General features: G+C 61.1%; 5 protein-coding genes across 5 annotated transcripts; all 5 read right to left on the reverse strand.

Annotated features, from left to right (window-relative positions):
• Positions 1-1,529: 1,529 nt before the first annotated feature.
• LMXM_30_0480 (conserved hypothetical protein) lies at positions 1,530-2,684 on the reverse strand (the record flags this gene model as incomplete). Its single annotated transcript, XM_003877520.1, has 1 exon — positions 1,530-2,684. The coding sequence occupies one exon, from the start codon at positions 2,682-2,684 to the stop codon at positions 1,530-1,532; it is 1,155 nt and encodes a 384-aa protein (XP_003877569.1).
• An 896-nt stretch (positions 2,685-3,580) lies between these two features.
• On the reverse strand, positions 3,581-6,034 carry LMXM_30_0490 (hypothetical protein, unknown function; the record flags this gene model as incomplete). Its single annotated transcript, XM_003877521.1, has 1 exon — positions 3,581-6,034. The coding sequence occupies one exon, from the start codon at positions 6,032-6,034 to the stop codon at positions 3,581-3,583; it is 2,454 nt and encodes an 817-aa protein (XP_003877570.1).
• Positions 6,035-9,348: 3,314 nt separating this feature from the next.
• LMXM_30_0500 (conserved hypothetical protein) lies at positions 9,349-11,271 on the reverse strand (the record flags this gene model as incomplete). Its single annotated transcript, XM_003877522.1, has 1 exon — positions 9,349-11,271. The coding sequence occupies one exon, from the start codon at positions 11,269-11,271 to the stop codon at positions 9,349-9,351; it is 1,923 nt and encodes a 640-aa protein (XP_003877571.1).
• Positions 11,272-12,394: 1,123 nt separating this feature from the next.
• On the reverse strand, positions 12,395-14,206 carry LMXM_30_0510 (conserved hypothetical protein; the record flags this gene model as incomplete). The annotated part of the gene is made up of 1 exon (XM_003877523.1): positions 12,395-14,206. One exon carries the CDS (start codon positions 14,204-14,206, stop codon positions 12,395-12,397), a length of 1,812 nt encoding a protein of 603 aa, XP_003877572.1.
• A 693-nt stretch (positions 14,207-14,899) lies between these two features.
• LMXM_30_0520 (conserved hypothetical protein) lies at positions 14,900-16,594 on the reverse strand (the record flags this gene model as incomplete). Its single annotated transcript, XM_003877524.1, has 1 exon — positions 14,900-16,594. The coding sequence occupies one exon, from the start codon at positions 16,592-16,594 to the stop codon at positions 14,900-14,902; it is 1,695 nt and encodes a 564-aa protein (XP_003877573.1).
• Between the last annotated feature and the right edge of the window lie 2,076 nt (positions 16,595-18,670).

An 18,670-nucleotide genomic window follows, 5' to 3' on the forward strand; every position in this document is an offset into this window, starting at 1 on the left:
CTGCTGAACCAGTTCGACTGTCACCAGCTGCCGCCCTCGCTGCCGCATGAGCTCCCCCACTCGGCGTGACAGACGAAGACGACTGCAAAGGTAACCACCGCGGCGAGGTACACGGCAAGGTTTGGCAACTCCCGAAGATCCGCCTCAGTCGTGCGGAGGCTGTAGCGCACGCCTCCCTGGGCGTCCCCCGTCGGGCAGGGCTGGAAACCTGCGTAGCGTATCGTGAGCGGCAGTTCACGGAAGAAGTTCGTCGGCGACGCCGCCACGCGCTCACGACAAACGTCTCCGCGGCGAAGCGACGTGAGAACACGGAGGCGAGGGACGAGTGGGGAGCTGTCACGTTCAGCATGCCTCAAGCGTCTTCGACCTCACACACCTTCGCCGCGACGGCGGACACCGCCATGTACTGCTCCAGCGCCGCTATCACGTTGCTCCCCTCGGTACTACCAACAGGCTACACTCTACACATCGATCATACGCCTCTTGATAGGCTGAGGCGAGAGTAAGTACGTGATGCCCTCCTCGGCAGTGTGTGCTGGCAGAGTGCAGATGTGGCGCACGATGACATCAACGCGGTGTTCAACGGATTCCTGACCAGAAGGCGCTGCACTGCTGGCCCAGGAAGCGATGTCTGTGAACCCGCTCTTGTCCACGTCCTGCGGCGCGCGTGAGGTCGCCGTCTGCGGCGCGCGTGAGGTCGCCGTCTGCGGCGCGCGTGAGGTCGCCGTCTGCGGCGATGGATCGAACAGAAGCAGCCGCTTTGTAAGGACATCTGCGGGAGTGAAGGGGGCTGGAGCAGGGAAGAGTACTCACAGCTCTTTGACTCGGACACGCGAGCGCTGGCCGGCAGTCGCCTGCTGGAGTGCCCTTAACGATTAGCGCAGCATCATTTGGTGACTGTTGAGGAGAGCGACGAGAGGTGGTGCACGGTAACGTAGCTGCTGGGCACCCCTCGGTCACACAAATACGAACTAGAAGAGACGCACAGAGACTGTGATGGTTGGGTGTGTTGCCCGGGGTGTGGGAGGCCGCATAGTCCACGATGCCGCCAGCACAAGAGCACCACGCATGCGCACAGAACGCGCGCCTGATTTAACTGGTCTGTAAAGAGGGTCATGCGCACGCCGACGGGGCACCCGAGGAGCGAGAGGTCAGGAACGCATGGCAAGTGATCGAAGAAAATACAAGCAAAAAAAGGTAGGTCCACCACAGTCGTTGAAAATGGTGCGCATGCAGGTATTTGTGTGCGACGTCCACGTGACGAAGGCAGGAGTCACGAATATCGGCGCCCCCCCTCTGCCCACACGCGTACTCAACACCCCATGTCTGCCTTCATTCATGATGGCACGTCACTCCTCGTCGTCGTCGTCGTCGCACACCGAAGTGACGGTCAGCGCGCGCCCTTTTGTTGCTGGATGACGCATTGTGTGAGCAGTCGCCCCCCCCCAAACACCACCACCACCGCCTCCCCGTTCGCTTTTCCATTACAGACACGCACACGTATACAGAGGCCATCTCACCGGGCCCCCTCACTCCTCCGTTGTGCGCGTTACAGAGCCGCCACGCTTCTGCCACGCGGTCTCGAGCCTTTCGGCCTCTGTTTTCGAGCAACCACCTCCGGGCGCCGTCCTCGCACATGCGGCACTGTCAGCGCCGAATGCGACTTTGTAGTCCGTGTACAGGTCCTTCACAAACCCCACAATGCCCCTGCAACGCGGCAGCACCGTCATCAGGACGCACAGAGTGCAGATGCCGCCCACCGCGTACTGCAATGTGTGTGCCCGATCGATCCGCTCCTGCAGGTTCCCGAGGACACGAAGGCCATCCTCGTACTCAGGGAAGGGGATGGAGGGAACGGGCTTGTCGAGGAAGGCGCAGAGCGGCTCCCACCCGTCGCCGTAGCGGTACACAAGCAGCGCACTGGGCGGAATCGACACCCTCACACTCTCCTCGTACAACTGCAGCGCGACAGCGCGCGGATGCTGCAGTTCGCCATCCTTCGCGTTTCTCTCGCTCTTTGCGTGCTTTGCCTTTGCCGTGCCGCGAGTATCCTCGCTAGGGCCACTCGCAGATGTGGCGGAGGACGCCTTGCTGCCACGAATACCTCGCTTCAACTCGGCCGCCTCCGCAGCGAAGGAGCGGCGCAGGTCACCGGAGGAGGATGCCATGTGGCTCTGAGAGCGACCCGTCATCAGAGACGACCTAGGACCAGCTGAGGCCGCCGCCAGCGCTCCTGATGCATCGCCACCAACGGCCATCTTGGCGATCATGTTCCGAAAGGCCTGCGTAATTCGATTCTTTGAGGCGCGCTTCGTCGAGATCTGCAGGCGCTCCAGATACGCATCGTACTCCTCTGCCCACTTATCTTTCTCCGTCTCCTCGACCAGGATGACCTTGGTGTAGCCCGGCGCCTGGCGCAGCAGCACGTCGTACACCATGGCACCCGGTGGGCCGACGACGGCGTCGTAGTCCGCCAGCACCTTGGCAGGCAACGCATTCGTTTTGCCATCCAGCAGCTGGGACCACTCGATAGGGTGGGTGCTGGCGTGGCCCTGCTGGTACGTGGAGCGAAGGGTGTATGGGGTGTAGCCCAACTTCCGCAGCGCTGGCGTAAGCGCGCCGCCGTCGGGCAGCATCGTCAGACACAGAACCCGAAGCTGCAGAAGAGAAGTACAACGGAGCATTTTTGCCGTGGCACCCCCGCAGAGGGGCGGAGATCGGGCGGAGAAGGACTTCTGTGACTGTCTGTACAACGGAGCCGCGTGGTCTTCTGTGTGAGGCGCACTCCCTCCCCAAAAGGCGCCACCTACGCACAATGGCAGTCACCCGTGCGGCATAGACGTACCGGAGTGGGGCGAAGGCGGGGACGAGGGCACGAGCATGTGCACCACACAAGACAGAAGCAGAGAGGAATGGAGAGATCAGAGAAGAACATCAGCAGCAGTGACCCCCCACGAGCCCTGGGAACAGCAAAACGCAGAGAGGTGGGCGAAGGTCAGTTGGCGCGTGTGTACCCCTCAGGGCTTCGTTTTTCGGGGAGGCGGAGGTTGCGGTGCATGGAGTCTGGTAGTCGCCGTAAACGAGAAGCACGGCGCCACACACAAGCACAGAAAACGTACGCCACGGGGAAGAGAGAGGATGTCGCACTCTAGTGCGGGGGTGTCTGCTTTACATCAGAAGAACAGACTAAGCAACCGAGTAGAATGACGTGTGGGATATACGCGTGTCTGTTCGCGCAAAACGTGTGCCAGCGGACAAGGTGTTACAAGGCACAAGATGGCGACCTCGCCGCTGAGCGCGCAAACTCGCGGGCACGCACATGAGTTCAGCTGAGCAGAGTCAGGGGAGGAGGCGCAGCAGATGGGGTGCGGCTACTGAGCATTCGATAGATTCGAAAACGCATACAGATAAGGGCAAAAGGCAGCAGACGTACGCTGGCACGAAAGCGAGAAAGAGAGAGGCGCATTACGTCATGCTCCCTCGCAGCGCGCGTGCGCGGACGGCGTGGCCATGCCAAGGGAGCAGCGGCAGCAGCGATGTGCACGCAGAGATGCACATGTTCAACAAGCGCCGTAGTAGGTCAGCCTTCCGCCGCTGACACCACCATGACCCTTTTATATCGCTGCTCGGACCACATCAACCGCAGATACGGCATCGCTGGACGGAAGAGGCCGGCAAAGGACTTGGCAGGAACGCACAGCATGCGAGCGCGGCACACACACACGTACGCTACATTGGAGGGGCGTCCCCCCATCACCTCCCACCCGCCGACGATGTCGCCCACCGTAAACGACGCCACCGACGTTTCCTCATCGCTGTCTTGTTCTTTCCCTCCACTGTCCGCTGCACGGCCTCTGACATAGGCGCCGATTCGGCCATCGAGGATGAGCGACACGCACTTGCAGTCAGCCCCACGAACGCCGATGAGGTCGCCGCCGACAGCCTCGCGCTCCGTCGTGCAGTTGAGCAGAGAATGCCAGTAGTGTTCAGGAAAGCACCCGGCGAATGGGAAGACGCAGAAAACACTGCAGAAGTCGCGGAGGGCCACACAGTACGGTCGCTGCAAGAACTCCTTGAACGCGCGCCGACCGAGCTCAAACACCTCGCACCCATCGGGGCTGGAGACGACGGCGTGAGTGCGCAGGGGGGTCGTCGCGGAGCAGAAACGCAGCGGAGGGAGAAGCGCCTCTTCGCCGAGCGTGCTGCCGCGAGAGACGCTGTAGATGGCCTCGCCTGTGTCGCTGTTCACGACGGTTATCTCACCGGAGAAGATGGCGTAGAGACACCCTGGAGAGTTGGGAGGCCCCGCCGCGGCAGAAGAGCCTGCTGTGTTCGCTGCAGCGTTCCCGTCATCACTTGGAGGCAGTCCTCCACCCTCACGCATCATAACGTTGCCACCTGCAGCGTACTCCACGTGGAACAGAACCGTCCCAACTACGTATCGCTGGCGCGGGGCGAAGGCGGCCATGGAAAGGCCGCGCTCTCGCCCGTCCGCGCGCCAATACGTCTGACGGGAGAACATCTCGAGGAAGAAGGCCGTCGCATCGGCGCCTTTCACAAATACATCCTGCGAGACGTCGTCGGAGAGCCGCCTCGACAGCGGAGACGCAGCAACGCTGGGTCCTCCCGGCAACACCAGCGAATCCTCGTCGCTGTCGCTGTTGGTGTCGGAGATGTCCAGCACGAGACACTCCTCCACGAGAGAGCGCAGGCCACCCGGCATCTGCGCCTGCCGCCGCCACAGTTCCAACTCTCGCACGCTGCGACTGCGCTCCCGCATGTGCTGCAGATCGTGCCCTGAAAGCACGGCGAGCAGATCTTCAATAGGGATGCGGATCGCCTGCACCGGCTGCTGCACTGCGTACGTGCAGCAGGAAGGCATCGCTGTCAGCCTCTTTGAGTCAGTGGTGTCGTCCTCCTCGTCTGTTGCTCGGTGCAGGAGGAGAAGCTCGGCATCGCCGACGCAGTCGCCTGCGCCGAGAGCGGTGGACTGCACGCGTGTCACGCCCGCGTGGCCACCACCGCCCCGCTGGACATGCATGAGGGCCACGGAGCCGGAAATCAAAAGAAAGAGATCGGCCGGCACCTCACCCCTCTGCAGCAAGCGCGCCGATGTGTCCCATGTCACCATCTCTGCCCTCTCGCAGAGGTGACGTATCTGTGCACGAGACAGATGCTGAAAGAGCGGCGACTGGGAAAGGTACGTCATGAGCTGGCGGTGTGCGTCATCGTGGAAGGTGCGCATCAGCATCTGATAGAGCATGCGATTCAGCCGCCACATGACAGTGGGCAAAGATGCATCAGGATGGCCCGCGGCGCACACCGCGGCGCCCTCATCTCCTGGGCTCAAGACGTAGAGCAGGCCCTCACTCCCAAAGTAGTCCCCGACAGCCCATTCCTGTCGCCTGTTCTTCTCTTGTGCAATCTGTGCAGCGCAATCGCCGACATCCGCGACAGCTTTGCCCTTCACCACGACATGGAAAGCGCAACTGTCCCCTGGCGACACGACAACCTCTCCAGGCTGTGTCTCCTGCCTCTCAAAGACCTCCACTACTTCCTGTAGCATCAACGCATCGTTGCGGCAGACGGCAAAGAGTGGATGGGCGCAAAGCACTCGACGAAGCACCAGCCACTCGTCCGACCTCTCAGGGGGCGGCTGTCGCCACCGCCACATAGCAGCGGTGAGAGCACGCGAGAGAATCTCGCCTGATACGCCGCCTCGTCGGCACCAGACTCGGACGTGCAACGACGACCATGTGTCACTCGCAAGTTCATCAGATCCATCGCCATGCTCGAGGCGCCCCTCAGCAGCGACTTTGTCTGTGCAGCTCAGGGCTAACAGCATAGAAGCTGCAGTGGCCGCCTCGCCCTCCGAGCTGCCGGGCAGAGTGAAGGGGCGCGCAGGAGGACCAGAGAAGGTGCTCCATGTGAGAGCAACCCCACTGCTCTCGCCTCCCTGAGGGATGGGCTCGGCCCCCTCTTCCACTGCCCTCGCCACCGAGGAGGTCGGATTCTTACAGCAGCTGGCGCCCATCCCACCGTTCTGGAGAGCAGAGGAGGGTGTTGCGCCGTGGTCCAGACGTGGCAAATCGTAGCACCGTCGAAAAGGGAGAGAGACACGTACGCGTCACACGCGCAGTCTCACGAAGCCGGCCGCGTGCGCACCCACGAGGATAGTAGACTAGAAGATGAGGCGAAGCCACGAGGCGGCAGGAGTAGTGGTGGTGGTGCCCATCACACCTGAGAAGAGAGAAGCGCCAACGGTAGCATGCACGGGAAGAGTTGCAACAAGGAGGTGAGGCAAAGAACACAGAGAGAGGAAGAATCATCTAGCGTCGAGAGACGGGTAGGGGAGAGTGGCGGACATGGTACGAGGGAATCGTGCCGATGTGCATACACGCAGCGTCTCCGCCCGTCATCTACTCAGCTCTCTTCCACTGCCCTTGTGCACTTGCCCTCGGTGATCGGCGTGGCGGGAGGGTGGTCATATCGACAGAGATCAACTGGAGGGAGTCTGGCGCCTGAAACACTACGTCTTTCACTGTGCTTGAAGACGATAGAGCCGGCGTGCATCGTCCGATTTTCGACCGCCTTGACTCATGTTCGTCGCTCCAGCAAAGGATATGCTGCACAGCTTGGGCGGCGTGTGTCTCCGTGACAGCATACACACACACAAAGCGCTCAATGTGCGCAGTAATGGCAAGGCGACAGAGACACGCACGTACCCGCACCCCCACCAGGGGAGAGACAGAGATGCCAAGCGAGCAAGCACACAGAAAACAAAAAAGGGACGGAGGGAGGAAAAAGAATAACGTCGAAGGTGGGAAACGAGAAGGGGCGATGCACCGGTGCACACAACAACGACCACACACACACCCACACAAACATGCACAAGAGAAGCCAAAGGAGTGCACCGTCGAGGCAAAGAAGGCAGAGGAGAGGGAGAGGGCCCTCCCCAGGCACCGTACGCGCCAACGCCCGCTATTTCACCAGCAGAGACCCGTACAAAGCGCACGAGAGAGAGAAAGAAAGTAGAAGAACATACGCACATAGATGGATGGATGGGAGTGGGAGAGGTGGCGGCTTGCAGGAGAGGAAGATGGCGTAGATGCTGCGCGCCAGGAGATACATGAGCAGGCGCACAGACAGACGCACACGCGCCGAGGCCAAAAAAAAACGCCTCCGTGCCAAAGTTGTCGGTGAGCGATCCGCCGCCGAGGAGGAGGGAGCGGAGACACCGCATGATCTGGTACCCCCCCTCGCCATGATCCCGGCTGATTCTGTATGTCCGTTGCGTCCCCCCCTTCCACCACCAAACGCTCCAGGGTGCCGCGCACCTGCCCTGTGTGGGGAGAGGTGCTGAACCACCTGCACACATGAGCCGAAAGACACAACGAATGGGGGGAAGGTCGCAAACGAAATAATGAAAAGCCCGCGCCAACGAGAAGCAAACGGCGAAGAAGCTGCAGCGCAACGAGCAACGGTTCCTCCGACAGTCCGTCCCTCGGAGGGAGACACGATGCCAGTCTGCCTATAGAGACAGTCGGAGAGGCGCAGGGCAGGGGAAACGCCTCGCACGCGGGGCACACACACACTACACACACCACACCCGCCGACACCAAGAAAGAAATCCTGAGACGGCTGAGAGGCAAAGACATGTAAATGCTCCGAGAGGGAAGTACGCAGGAGTTCAGGGGGAGCGGTGATCTAGGTGCACGCCGCACGAGCTCAGGGCGGAAGTTGGCCTGCCTCAGGCCAGGGCCTCAGAGGGCCCTGCACATCCTGTCTGTGTATGCCATGCTTCACCCTCAGTCGCCTCAAGCCGCGGCACTGCATAATATATAGTGTGGAGACCCTCTACAGTGGAGTCTGGAGGACTCGAGGGTGTAACTCGGGGTGTTCCTTACAGGCTTCCGGCATCTGTGCCGCATCGGCCCGCCCCATCGGGCGCAGGAGACGCCGCACATTTCGCACGCATGCGCGGTGGGGCGGATCAGCGTGCATACTTCTGCGCCTTTGTCCCCCATCACTCGCGCTTCCCCTCCCGAGCCTCCGGCTGCCTTGCCTGGACGTGATACACCATGCCCGCTGTGCTTGACAGCGCGCGCAGTGCTCGCATCCTGCGGCCAGCTTCGAGACGGCGCTGTTGCCTGGGGAGGGGGCGTGTGTCTGGGTCGCTTGCCCGCATGTGACGCGACAGGTAGGACGCTGCCCTCCGTCGGTGGACGCAGGTTGCGCTCCGCCTTCTCCTGAATCCGCACGCCTCTCACAGGAGTGGGTGTGGCAGGCGGAAGGAACCTGCGCGTGAGCATGCGTCTGCGCTCAACGTGCCCATAACCAGCTATACTTGCTGAGTAGTCGACAGGATGCGCAGTGGGCTGGTACACGTCCGACCATAACCGCCAGTCTCCCCGGTAAGGCGCCAGTCCAGACCTGTCCGCCGACACCAAGAGTGGGGGTACTGCACCCTGATACTACGTTGGAGTGTCTACCACCACCCTCCCTGTCATGAGGGGAGCAACAAAGAAAAAGGAAACATAAACAAACCGGCGAGGCCCACGCCGTGCAAGCGCTGCAGGCCAAGCACGGGAGGAGAGCCCACGCACGGGCGCAGACACCCAGGCGCCCCGTAGAGAGAGAGAGAGACATAACAAAAGAGTTCGTGCGTGTGCGCCGTCCACATGCGCCTCCCTTGTATCGCTGCTCCGGTATAAATGGATACGTAGAAAGGGCAGCGGTTCTTTTTGTTGCGTGCTGTTCTCGCACGATGATGATAGCAGGAGGATGGCAGGAAGTAGCGGAGGCGGCACAACCGCCACCACAGTGCCTCCGCTACCGCCACAGTTCCAAAGGAAAAAAAAAACGCCGCCGCGCCGGTGCACCAGACATGCGCAGCGGAGACGGAAAACAGGCACGAAAAGGGATGGAAGGGAGACGTGGTCCGACCAAGAAAAACAGACGAACACACAAAGGACCGGCGAGCAGGGCGGGGCGGGGGCCAGGCCGGGAGGGCCACAAACACAAATGAAATTAACCACGTACGAGAGGAAAAGGGAGGCAGAAACAGGGTGCTCTCGCCGCACATCACCTTGATGAGAGTGGTGAGGAGGGGAGGGAGGGGGCGTTTCGAAGCACCGGTGTGGATGAAAAGTATCAAAGAGGCATCCGCCACAACGAAACCACCGCCTAGGGAGAGAGAGCGGATAGGAAAAAGGCGACTCGGAAGTGCCCCGTATACACACTTACGGAGGTGATCCGCAGCGGTGGCATTTGGGGAGGGGGGGGGAGGCAGCGGAGGAGTGGAGGAGCGGAGGAGCGCGCGCGCACACGAGCAAAAGCCCAGCTCGCTCACATTCTTATCGAGGCAGACTTCAGCGACTTCGAGCAGTTGGCCCCGGCAGTGCTTTCTTGCAAGAAGTCCATCATGTTCCCCATGAGAGGCGCGACGTCGCTGTTGATAGTGTCACGATTACTCGGATAGGCAGCTGCGCCTGCTTCTCCGCTCGTGACCTTCCCACGTTCGGCTGCTAGATTCGAGCTGGCGGATTCCTCTCCGCTCCCCTTTCCCCGATCGCTGACACCCGCAGACCCTCCGCCCTTCTTCGCCCTTTCCGCACGTTCCAGAGAATGGATGTACACGCACAACTGGTGCTCAACGGCGATGACGACGTCACGCTTCAGCTGCTCCTCGTCGTGCAGCGCCCCTAGCGCCTTCTGCAGCGTGACGTCAGCACGTGTCTTGCAGTAGTCCAAGAGGCTTCGGGCAGATGAGACAATTGCAGGGCTCTCACCCTCCATCACCTTGGTTGCCAGGATGCCCGCGGGCTCATCGCTCCAGCTGTCATCCTCCTCGTCCGCACCGCCAGCCTTGCCGAGCGCCTTAGAGTCAAGGGACATGGAGAGTGCGGCGTTCCTATTCTTCGTGTTACCGCCCGCGCCGCTGCCGCCTCGCCGATTCGCTCTGCTCCTGTCCATCACTTCGACGCTGTTAAGGCTCTGCTTCCTCTTCCACAACCCCTGCCTCTGCGACAACGGCGCAGTGCCCCCGCTGGATCGTCGAGGGCCACCGCTGTCGCCACGCAGTGGTGCTTGGGTGGTGTTGAGGTGATCGTCCTTCCCACACTCACGCGGCGCTGACGACATCACCCCTCGCATGGACTTGCTGACGGAGATGTCACTGATGTTGGGCCGCGTACCCACTGAGCGAAACATCGCCTGCTTGCCCACGTACACCGGCTCCAACAACGTGTCGGAGTCCTCCTCCTCCGTGACATTTTCCAGGTTGCTCTGTGTCTGGAAGGGCATCAAGTTGAAGAGGTTCCTGTCCAGCCCGAGAGAGGACAAGATGGAGCGATTCGACACGGCTCCCTGGCCCCGAATGCCGCCAGGGCTGATGATGTTGCCCATCGCCTGACTCACAAACACTGACACATCGTTGTTGTGCCCGCTGCCGACGCCGACGCCGTTGCCGCGGCTCAGCCGTGGGGACACCTGTGCACGGCAGTAGTTGTTCTGGCGAGGAACGTTGTAGTTGATAGGCCTGTCGTCGTCTGGCCCGGTGGTGCCTTGAAACTCGCCGCGCGCTGACGTCGTCCGGCGGCTGTAGGCACGCACCAGTGACTCCACGAGCGTGTCGATGCGGTCGCCTTGCGAGTGGCGACGGCTGTTCGCAGTGAGGCCCTTCACAAGCGGGCCTTTGCCTACTGGGGACACCCCACCCAAGGAGCTCACGCGCGGCAGTGGCCCGCTTTCGGCTGCCAGCAGCGCAGCAGGAATGTCCAACTCACCAGTGAACGCCTTTCCCTTGGCGTGTGGCGCACCAACACCTTTTTCGTCTGTCCCCACGACTCCGCTGGCGGTCTTGTCGCCGTACATCACCGTCAGGAACTCGGCCATGTTCTGACGAAAGTCGGCTGCTTCATCGTGCGCGGCGCGGTGATACACCTTCGGCACGCTAGGACTGCTTTGGCTGTACAAGGTATCTTTGCTAAACTGCACGGAGGCTCTAAGAACGATGCCGCTGTTCGCACCACTGCTTCCCAGCGTCTTGACATCCAACGCGGAGTGATTGGCGGCGGCGGTACCAGGAGGGGCACCACCGCCAACAGCCAAGTGCCAGCCTTGAGCGCGACGACTTCCCCTCGTCGTCGCGGTCACGGAGTTGGTAGTCGGCGTCTCACTGGACGAGGTTGTCGTCTTCCCAGTCTCCACGTTAGGGGACCTACACATCTCCGGCCTACTCTTCGGGTCGGTGCTACCGGGACCTGGCATCTCTGCCGCTCTTCGACTTTGCTAGCTTGCACAGCTCGCGCTCACAGATCCGCGTAGCAGCCAGCACACGCAGAGCTACGTGCGCACCTCTGTCTATACTGGTGCGGTGAAAGAGATGTCAGAGAAGCCGTTGTTCCTTCAACAGCACAGAAAGGGGGCGCAGACGGCTCTCGGAGAGACACGCCGCCGTGTAGGCAGATGCCAGGTGCTGGAGTGATGAGCAGTGCTACGAAACAAAGGAGCGAGAGCAGCAGTCGAGTGTGTCGAGGCGCGTGTAAGTAAGTGGGAGAGACGGACGGAGGGGGTGGTGAAGGGGAGCGCCGTGAGTGTCCCCCACTCCACAGAGGAGGAACAAGCGATGAGGGAGGGGGAGGGTGAAAAGATGGCGGGTGAGACACGCCGGCACCGCGATGGCCGCGTGCAAGACGCAGGAGAGAAACGAGAAAATCGAAGCGAAAGCAAAACCAAGAGGAGGAGGCAAGTGACCATATGCACGGGCCCGCGCACACCACGACTGCGGAGTGGGGGGGATGTGAGGGGAGGGGGGTGGATGGGAGAAGCGGTGCAAGAGAGAGCGTTGGGGACGTGATGGAGGAAGGGAGGCGTGTAAAAAGAAGAAGAGGCGACATAATAGGGGCGGCACAGCGGGTAAGGAGGACTGGAAATCGTCTGCCGACACTCAGAGTGGGCCGACGCAGAGGCTGGGGGACACCACTGACTAGGTGCATGCAGCATGGCATCATGAGAGCGAGCGGGGAATGGGGATGCCCTAGCCTTCTGCGTCCTCTGAAAGAGACCATCGATAGCAAACCGTTGCCTGACGCAGGCGCCATCACCACTCGCCTTTTTCAGCATCTCTGCGTCGAGGCAAACGGCGAAGGCACATCGCGAGCGCAAAGGAGGTGGCGGACGCCCTCTGGGGAAGTGAGCGATGCGTTGTTAAAAGACACGAAGAGTAGACAACGACCAATAATTCTTGTTGAATGCGCGCGTGTGCTAGCATAGCGGCACGCCACACCACACGCGACGCACAGCACAGCCCAAGCAGGGTAACATCTCAATTTACACAATGCGTCAGCTTGCAACAAGAGTCCTCATGCAAGTGCAGAGCGGTGAAAGCGATCTAAGAGAGCGGCGGGGCTGTGGCTTCGGAGGTGTCGGCAGGTGTCTTGGTAGTCGACCCCTCCGCAGCAGCAGCACCGATGGCTTCAGAGGCACCGATGCTCTCGCGCGACGCCACCTCGCGGGCAACCTCTTCCATGGCCATCACACTCAGCTCCTCCAGGCGCATCGCGCGCTGCTGGCGCTGCGCCGGAGTTACGCTCATGTCAAACAGCACAAGCCGGCACGCCTGCAGCGCGATTTGCCGCACGTCACGCTCATTGGCCACTGCCAGCACACGCAGGATGTCCTCCTCGCCGAGGTTTTTGTCCACAAAGGCCCGTCGGGCGGTGCGCGCACCCATGGTGGTCCAGTGCCACAGCGAAGACGCTGATGTGGCCCATGATGAGTACCAGCTGTCCATCTCTCGCTTCCAACTATTTCCGTGGAGCTGCTGGCGCGAGGCCAGGTGGTACTCCTCCGCCAAGTAGGATACGAAAACAGGGCCGAGGGGGGTGGAGACAGCGTCGCGCAACGCAAGCTGGGCAGACTCAAAACCAGACACGCCATTGTCTAGCCACGAGATCAGGTTCTTTGCGACACGCAGCCGGCGACGAGCATGCAGCTCGCGCTGCATCTCTGCCGTAAAGAGCACGCCCCCCTCGAAGACGAGGAAGAAGTGCAGCGGCCCCACCAACGCTTCCAGGAAGGCGGCCCCCAGCAACTCCTTCATCGGGTTTCCTGTCATCTCCGGCACGTTCATGGGATCGACGGTGCCGTATCGGTCGTACGTCGCGCGGGTGTCCTCGTGGCTGAGCACGTTGTAGATCTTGTTCAGCTCCTGGAACTTGATGGTGGCGTTCGGGTCATTTGGGTTCTTGTCGGGGTGCATCTCCAGCGCTTTACGGGTGTACGCCTTTCGTATCTCGCTCGACGTTGCTGTTGACTCCACCCCTAGGAAGGCGTAGTAGTTGGCTGGCTCTGCCGCCGCAGGCTTCGTCTCCCCTGTGCCCGTCCCTTGCGGCAATGAAGCAGCCTCCGCACCCGTGGTGGCACTGCTTGCAGAAGCCTCCCCACCCTCTCCCGAGTCGCTCGGCGTCGTGGCTGGTACCGTCGTGGGCAGCGTGCTATCCTTCTTTGCCTTCTCGTATGCCTTGCGCGCTTCCCCGAGCAAGTCCTCGTCTGTCTGTGGCAGCCTTTCGAAGTCGCTGGCGAGGTTCACCCGCACCCACGCCTGCGCGTTGCTGTCCCAGTACGCCTCGCCCTTGGTCACCTCGCTCACAGCACTGCGGGTGTTGCCGACGCCACGCACGATCTGCCGCACCCCGGCGTACGCGCCGTAGCCGGTCAACCCAACAAGGCCCGCCACGCCGGCCCCAAAGCCCTTTGCCATTCCGCCCAAGCCGCCCTCCTTGACGCCACCATACGTGCCAGCCACGACGCCGGCCAGGCCAAGCCCAACACCCGTGGCGGCATTCCGAAGGCCGTCCGACAAGCCTTGCAGTGCGTGCTTGGGATTTCGGCTAGCGAAGAGGCTCGTGATCTCCTCAAAGATGGGGTCGAGTGTCTCCCCCTGACCCGGCGCCTCTCCACTGCCACCGATCGCCGGTGGGGAGGCGCCTGGTGCATTTGGAGCCGGTGGCCCAGAGGACGGCGGTGGCGCTGGGCCACGTGCTGAGCCGTCTGCCTCGGCTGACTCTGCTGTTGGCTGTTCCATCACAGACGGCGCTTCCTGCTGCGGCACGGTCGTGACGCGGCGGGATAGGAATACGATGGCGACCAGAGCGGCAGCGACAAGCTTCCAGTTCGCAAGGCACCAGTCAACCAGGAGCATGCGCCCCCAAGCCTCAGCCGCTGCGCACACGAGAGGGAAACACAAAGAGTTACCACACAATGCGAGCACTTGGACAGGTGTCGGTGCCGTGTTGGTAGTGGTGAGACTCCGCACAGTGCAGCGCAGGACGACGCTCACGTGCGCAAACGTTAAAGGCGGACGGTGAATCGCTGGGTGTATGTACGACGAAGTGAAGACATGGTGGAAGGGGGGGGAAGTGCGAGGCTCCGAAAAAAAAAACGAAAATGAGGGAAGCGCCGCCGCCAGTGCTGGCACGTGGCCGAGAACGGGAAGAACAACATCGATGCCCTTCACAACGCACAGATGGACGCGTTCGTTTGTCGCTCGGTCTGGTCAAGTCGAAATAGCAAAGGACGCGTGCCAGCGGTTGGGCCATGTCAACAATGCTGTGCGAACACACGCGTCTACATCGTCCTTTTTTTTGTGGCTCTTCGGCCTCCCTATTCGAACGGTGGGTGCCGTGCTGAAAGAGGTGATGCGGGCGGTGGGCAGCTCCGCCTCGCCTTTCGCTCACTGTGCCCCAGCAGCGGTGGTAAACAAAAAATGGAAGAAAACAGAGCCGAGTCGGCGTTCGATGGGGAAGACGAAGGCACACGCAAACACACACGCCCAGGGGCTCCCGCTAGCCAGACGCGCCGAGCACGTCGCCCTCTGCCCCCTTCGCCTCCTCCCTCATGATGCCTGAAAGGCTACAATGCAGACGTTCTCCTCCGTCACGTCACGAGCCGTGTACTGGCACTGGAAAGCCACGTAGCCGAGGTGACGCAGAAAGTGCACGCGAAGGTGGTCAATGATTCGTTTGCATTTACGCCCCACCGCGCGCCTCTCCTCGTCGACAAAGCCGCCGCACACTGCCCATGAGGACATGCTGGCCAGCGCCGCAAACTCCTGCTCGGACCAGGTGAAGGAGGTCCCGGGTAGCACGAGCGGCGCAGGTGCCCCTTCCACTTGCTCGGGCGGGTTCACGTGCTTGAGCTCGCACCGGTGGTGGCAACAGGTCGCGATCACCACAATAGGCAGCCGCACCTGCGCCTGCGATGTGAGTAAGGGGCCTTCTGTGAGACAGGACAACGCGAAGTCTGTGCAGGCGCCGCAAAGGTGTTTGCCGAGCACAGCCCAGTTCTCCAACGGTCGCGGGGCGGCACTCGGCACCGCACCTGCAGCCCCCTCCCCCTCCCCGCTCGGCACTGGGCGAATCTCAGAGAGAAAAGCTCGAGTCAAGTCCACGTCCTTGATGTTGATTCGAAGGCGCTGCAAAGGAACAGCAGAGTGCCGCACCCGCGCGTCGCTCTTACGCCGAAAGCCGTTCATATCGAGTACCACGAGCGGCGGCCGCTGTGCGACCTCGGCAAGAAAATCCGACCTCCACGACGACTGCGGTGCTGATGGCGTTAAGGGTGAAGTCTCCGCGGTTGCCTCACGCTGGCTCGAAGGAACCGCCTCTGCCTCCGCGCCTTCACCAACAGTGGTGCTGGTGCCGTCAATACCTTGGAGGCGCTGAACAATAAGCTGCTGCAACGCCGCGGAGAGGCCGCCTTTGCCGGCGCCGAACTCCAAAAAACCATCTACGTAAATCGGTGCGCATTGGCTTCTGCAGCGGCCCACGAGAATCGAGTCCGTGTCCTGAGCCTGCCGAACTACATCGCTTAGGCAGCGGATCAGTCCCGTGTGCTGAGGCCCGTGCTTCAGCGACGCGACCTCTTCACGGGCCACGGGCGCAGAACTCTGACAGGAAGTCGTAGCCTGCGGCGTCGTGGTGGTGCCCGCCTCCCCTGAAGCTGCATCGCGGTCTCTCGACGGCTGCCGCAAGACGACTAAGTCGGGGGCAATACATGAGTCGTAGCACTCGTGCACCTTTCGAATAACAGCTGCCAGACCCTCTGCAGAGAAATCTCGATGGGTGTACCGCCGACTCCCCCCTCCTGTAGGTGCATTGCACGCGCTCGAAACAAACACAGCGCCACGATTCGCGTGTTTGTCACTGCTGAAGTACGGCAGCTGGTGTGTCACGTGGCGCAGATCCGGGCACACCTTAACATGTCTCTCGAGCCGCGACGCGTAGACAGTGTGATTGGAGTTGATGGGGCAAGGGACTCGCATATCCCCCCTGCAGCCAGCAGCGTCTGACGGTGATGATGTCACATCGTTCTCTGCTTGTGGTGCAGTGGAGGGAGTCGCACCTGCCTCCGCGACGTCGTGTGTGCAGCAGTATAGCGATCCGGGCCTGCACTCGGTGCGGCAGAATCGGTGCTTGCGCGTCACGTAGTAGCTGCAGAAGTTCGGGTCCGGGTTGTGCGTTGGCGGCTCCACCTTTGATGCCTTGCGCGCAGGGGCCCCTGCCTCTGTGTGCTCTGCGGCGACAGACATCGACGGCGTCCAAAAGCGTACCCCAGGGAGGATAACACGCCTCAGCCGCACCGTGAGCCCCTGCCTTCGTTCCAGAATGCACGGCGTCGATGTAAAGGGCTGGGGAGCGTGGTGAGCGGCGGAAGCGAAGATGAGGGAGGATGAAGAAGAGCGACATGTATGAAGGTACAGAGAAGCCCACGTTCCGCACAGACGCCGCCGAGCTCCGCTCTCTAGTTGGGTGCTGCGACGCTAACAACTAGAGAGGGAGCAGAGAGACGGGAAAGGGGTAAAAAAATGAGTTATACGACGAAACTCATGCGCTTGTGGGGCGCGATCGTGCGATGTGTGCACAGCCCCTTCGCCGCCGCGCACCAGAGGGGCAATACCACCTCCAGCATTCCGCCGCGCACCTCATCGTACAAACGTTCGCGGAGTGCGCCGCAACAGGCTCTGACGCGTCGCTGCAGAGGTACTGTTGATAGCCTGTATGTCTGTGAGGGTCATTTTTAGCATATCTGCAGCCCTCATCACGACAGCCGAGAGTCAACTTCCGATGGAGTCCCCCCCCCTCCGGTCCCTCCAGCGCCGTCATATAACATGCTCTCCTTTTCCGTTTCCTTTCATTACTCAAAGCACACAGTGCATGAGTCACAGCGTCGGATAGCTGTCCGGTACTGTGTTCGCCACGAAGAAGCCATTTTTTTGCCCGCGATCATCGCCCATCGTAACGCTTACTGAAGGGGAGAGGGGGCGGCGCATGGAGTAAGGAGTTGGCCACAAGAACAACTCCGCATGCAGAGGAAGAACGCGGGCCTCATTTGTCCCGCAGAACGTGGAGGAATGAGAGGAGTAGGAGGCGGGGGGCTGCCAGGAGGATGGTTCTCGCCGCACATTGTTTTTTGTAGATTTTTTCGACTCTGCGGTGCCCCCGCCTCCTTCTTCTGCTCTCCCTGAGGCCACCGTTGCACTTCGTGGCAGAGTCGTACGTGGCGAAGTATCGGCCATCTTGATCGGTGGGAGAGACCGAGCTCAGTGGCACACGATGAGGGGGAGGAGGGGGGGTATAGACACGCTCTCCCGCAAAGTCTTCGGCGAGCTCTCGCACACGACGCGTTAGGGCACGTTAGTAACAAAGCAAAAACATAAACCGCACACAAGCAAGAGAGGAACACACCCACACGTTTCCGAACGCTGCACGGCCTCGTGAGAGCGGAAGCAGCCGTGTAACACACTCAGCTGGGTCCTATCCCGGTTCGCGGGCACACGCCATCGATTGCGAAGGCGGAGCGTGGGCCGCTAAGCTTTAACCCGGCAGCTGGGCACACAAACCACGAAGAATCACCACGAATAAAATGACCGACGGCGTGGCCACCGACACCTCAAGAGGAGAGTAAAGAGGACGGGATTTAGTCGTCCATGTGTGCCCACGCGCTGCCGTGCAGCATCAGGGATAAGCAGAGAGGCAAGCAGACACAAAAAACGTACCGTGCGCTCTCGTGCATACTCGCACGCACACAAGGGAATGGCGTCGTGTCACATGTCCCTCGCCACATGTCCGCGCATCCGCCTGCACATACGAAGACATGCCTGCTTACAGACACACAAGCACACACAGGCGCAGTCATCAGGGCTCCACCCACCCGCATCGGGTCTCAGGGAGGCAATAAGGGGCACTGCAAAATCAAAGGGAAAAAAGAGAAGCTGGTCGGGTGAAAAGCGGAGGGTGCTCGATCGCGCAAAGCACATCGACTAGCAAGCGCGCACAGCTGCTACTTGTCTGCACTTCGTCAACGTACCACGAACCACGTTAGTACCGGTGGAAGCCAGCGGGGCTGGAGAGGGGGGTCAAGCTACAGAGAAAAAAATGAACGACAGAGACACTCTCGACAAGGAGCGGGCAACGGCTTGCACAAATTTGGAGCAACAACCGACAAGGGCACCAAGAGGAAGACGACCGCAGGCAGGACACGACCAGTATCACTCATGGACTATCCACACCCCTACCCAAAGCGAAATACCTGACGAACAGCAGCAAAAAGGGTAGCACAGCGGCTAGAAGCACTGCCGCCGCGTGCCTTCTCGATGACGACCTTC

This window comes from Leishmania mexicana, chromosome 30 (genome assembly GCF_000234665.1).
Source record: "Leishmania mexicana MHOM/GT/2001/U1103 complete genome, chromosome 30".
Classification (NCBI taxonomy): Eukaryota; Euglenozoa; class Kinetoplastea; order Trypanosomatida; family Trypanosomatidae; genus Leishmania; species Leishmania mexicana.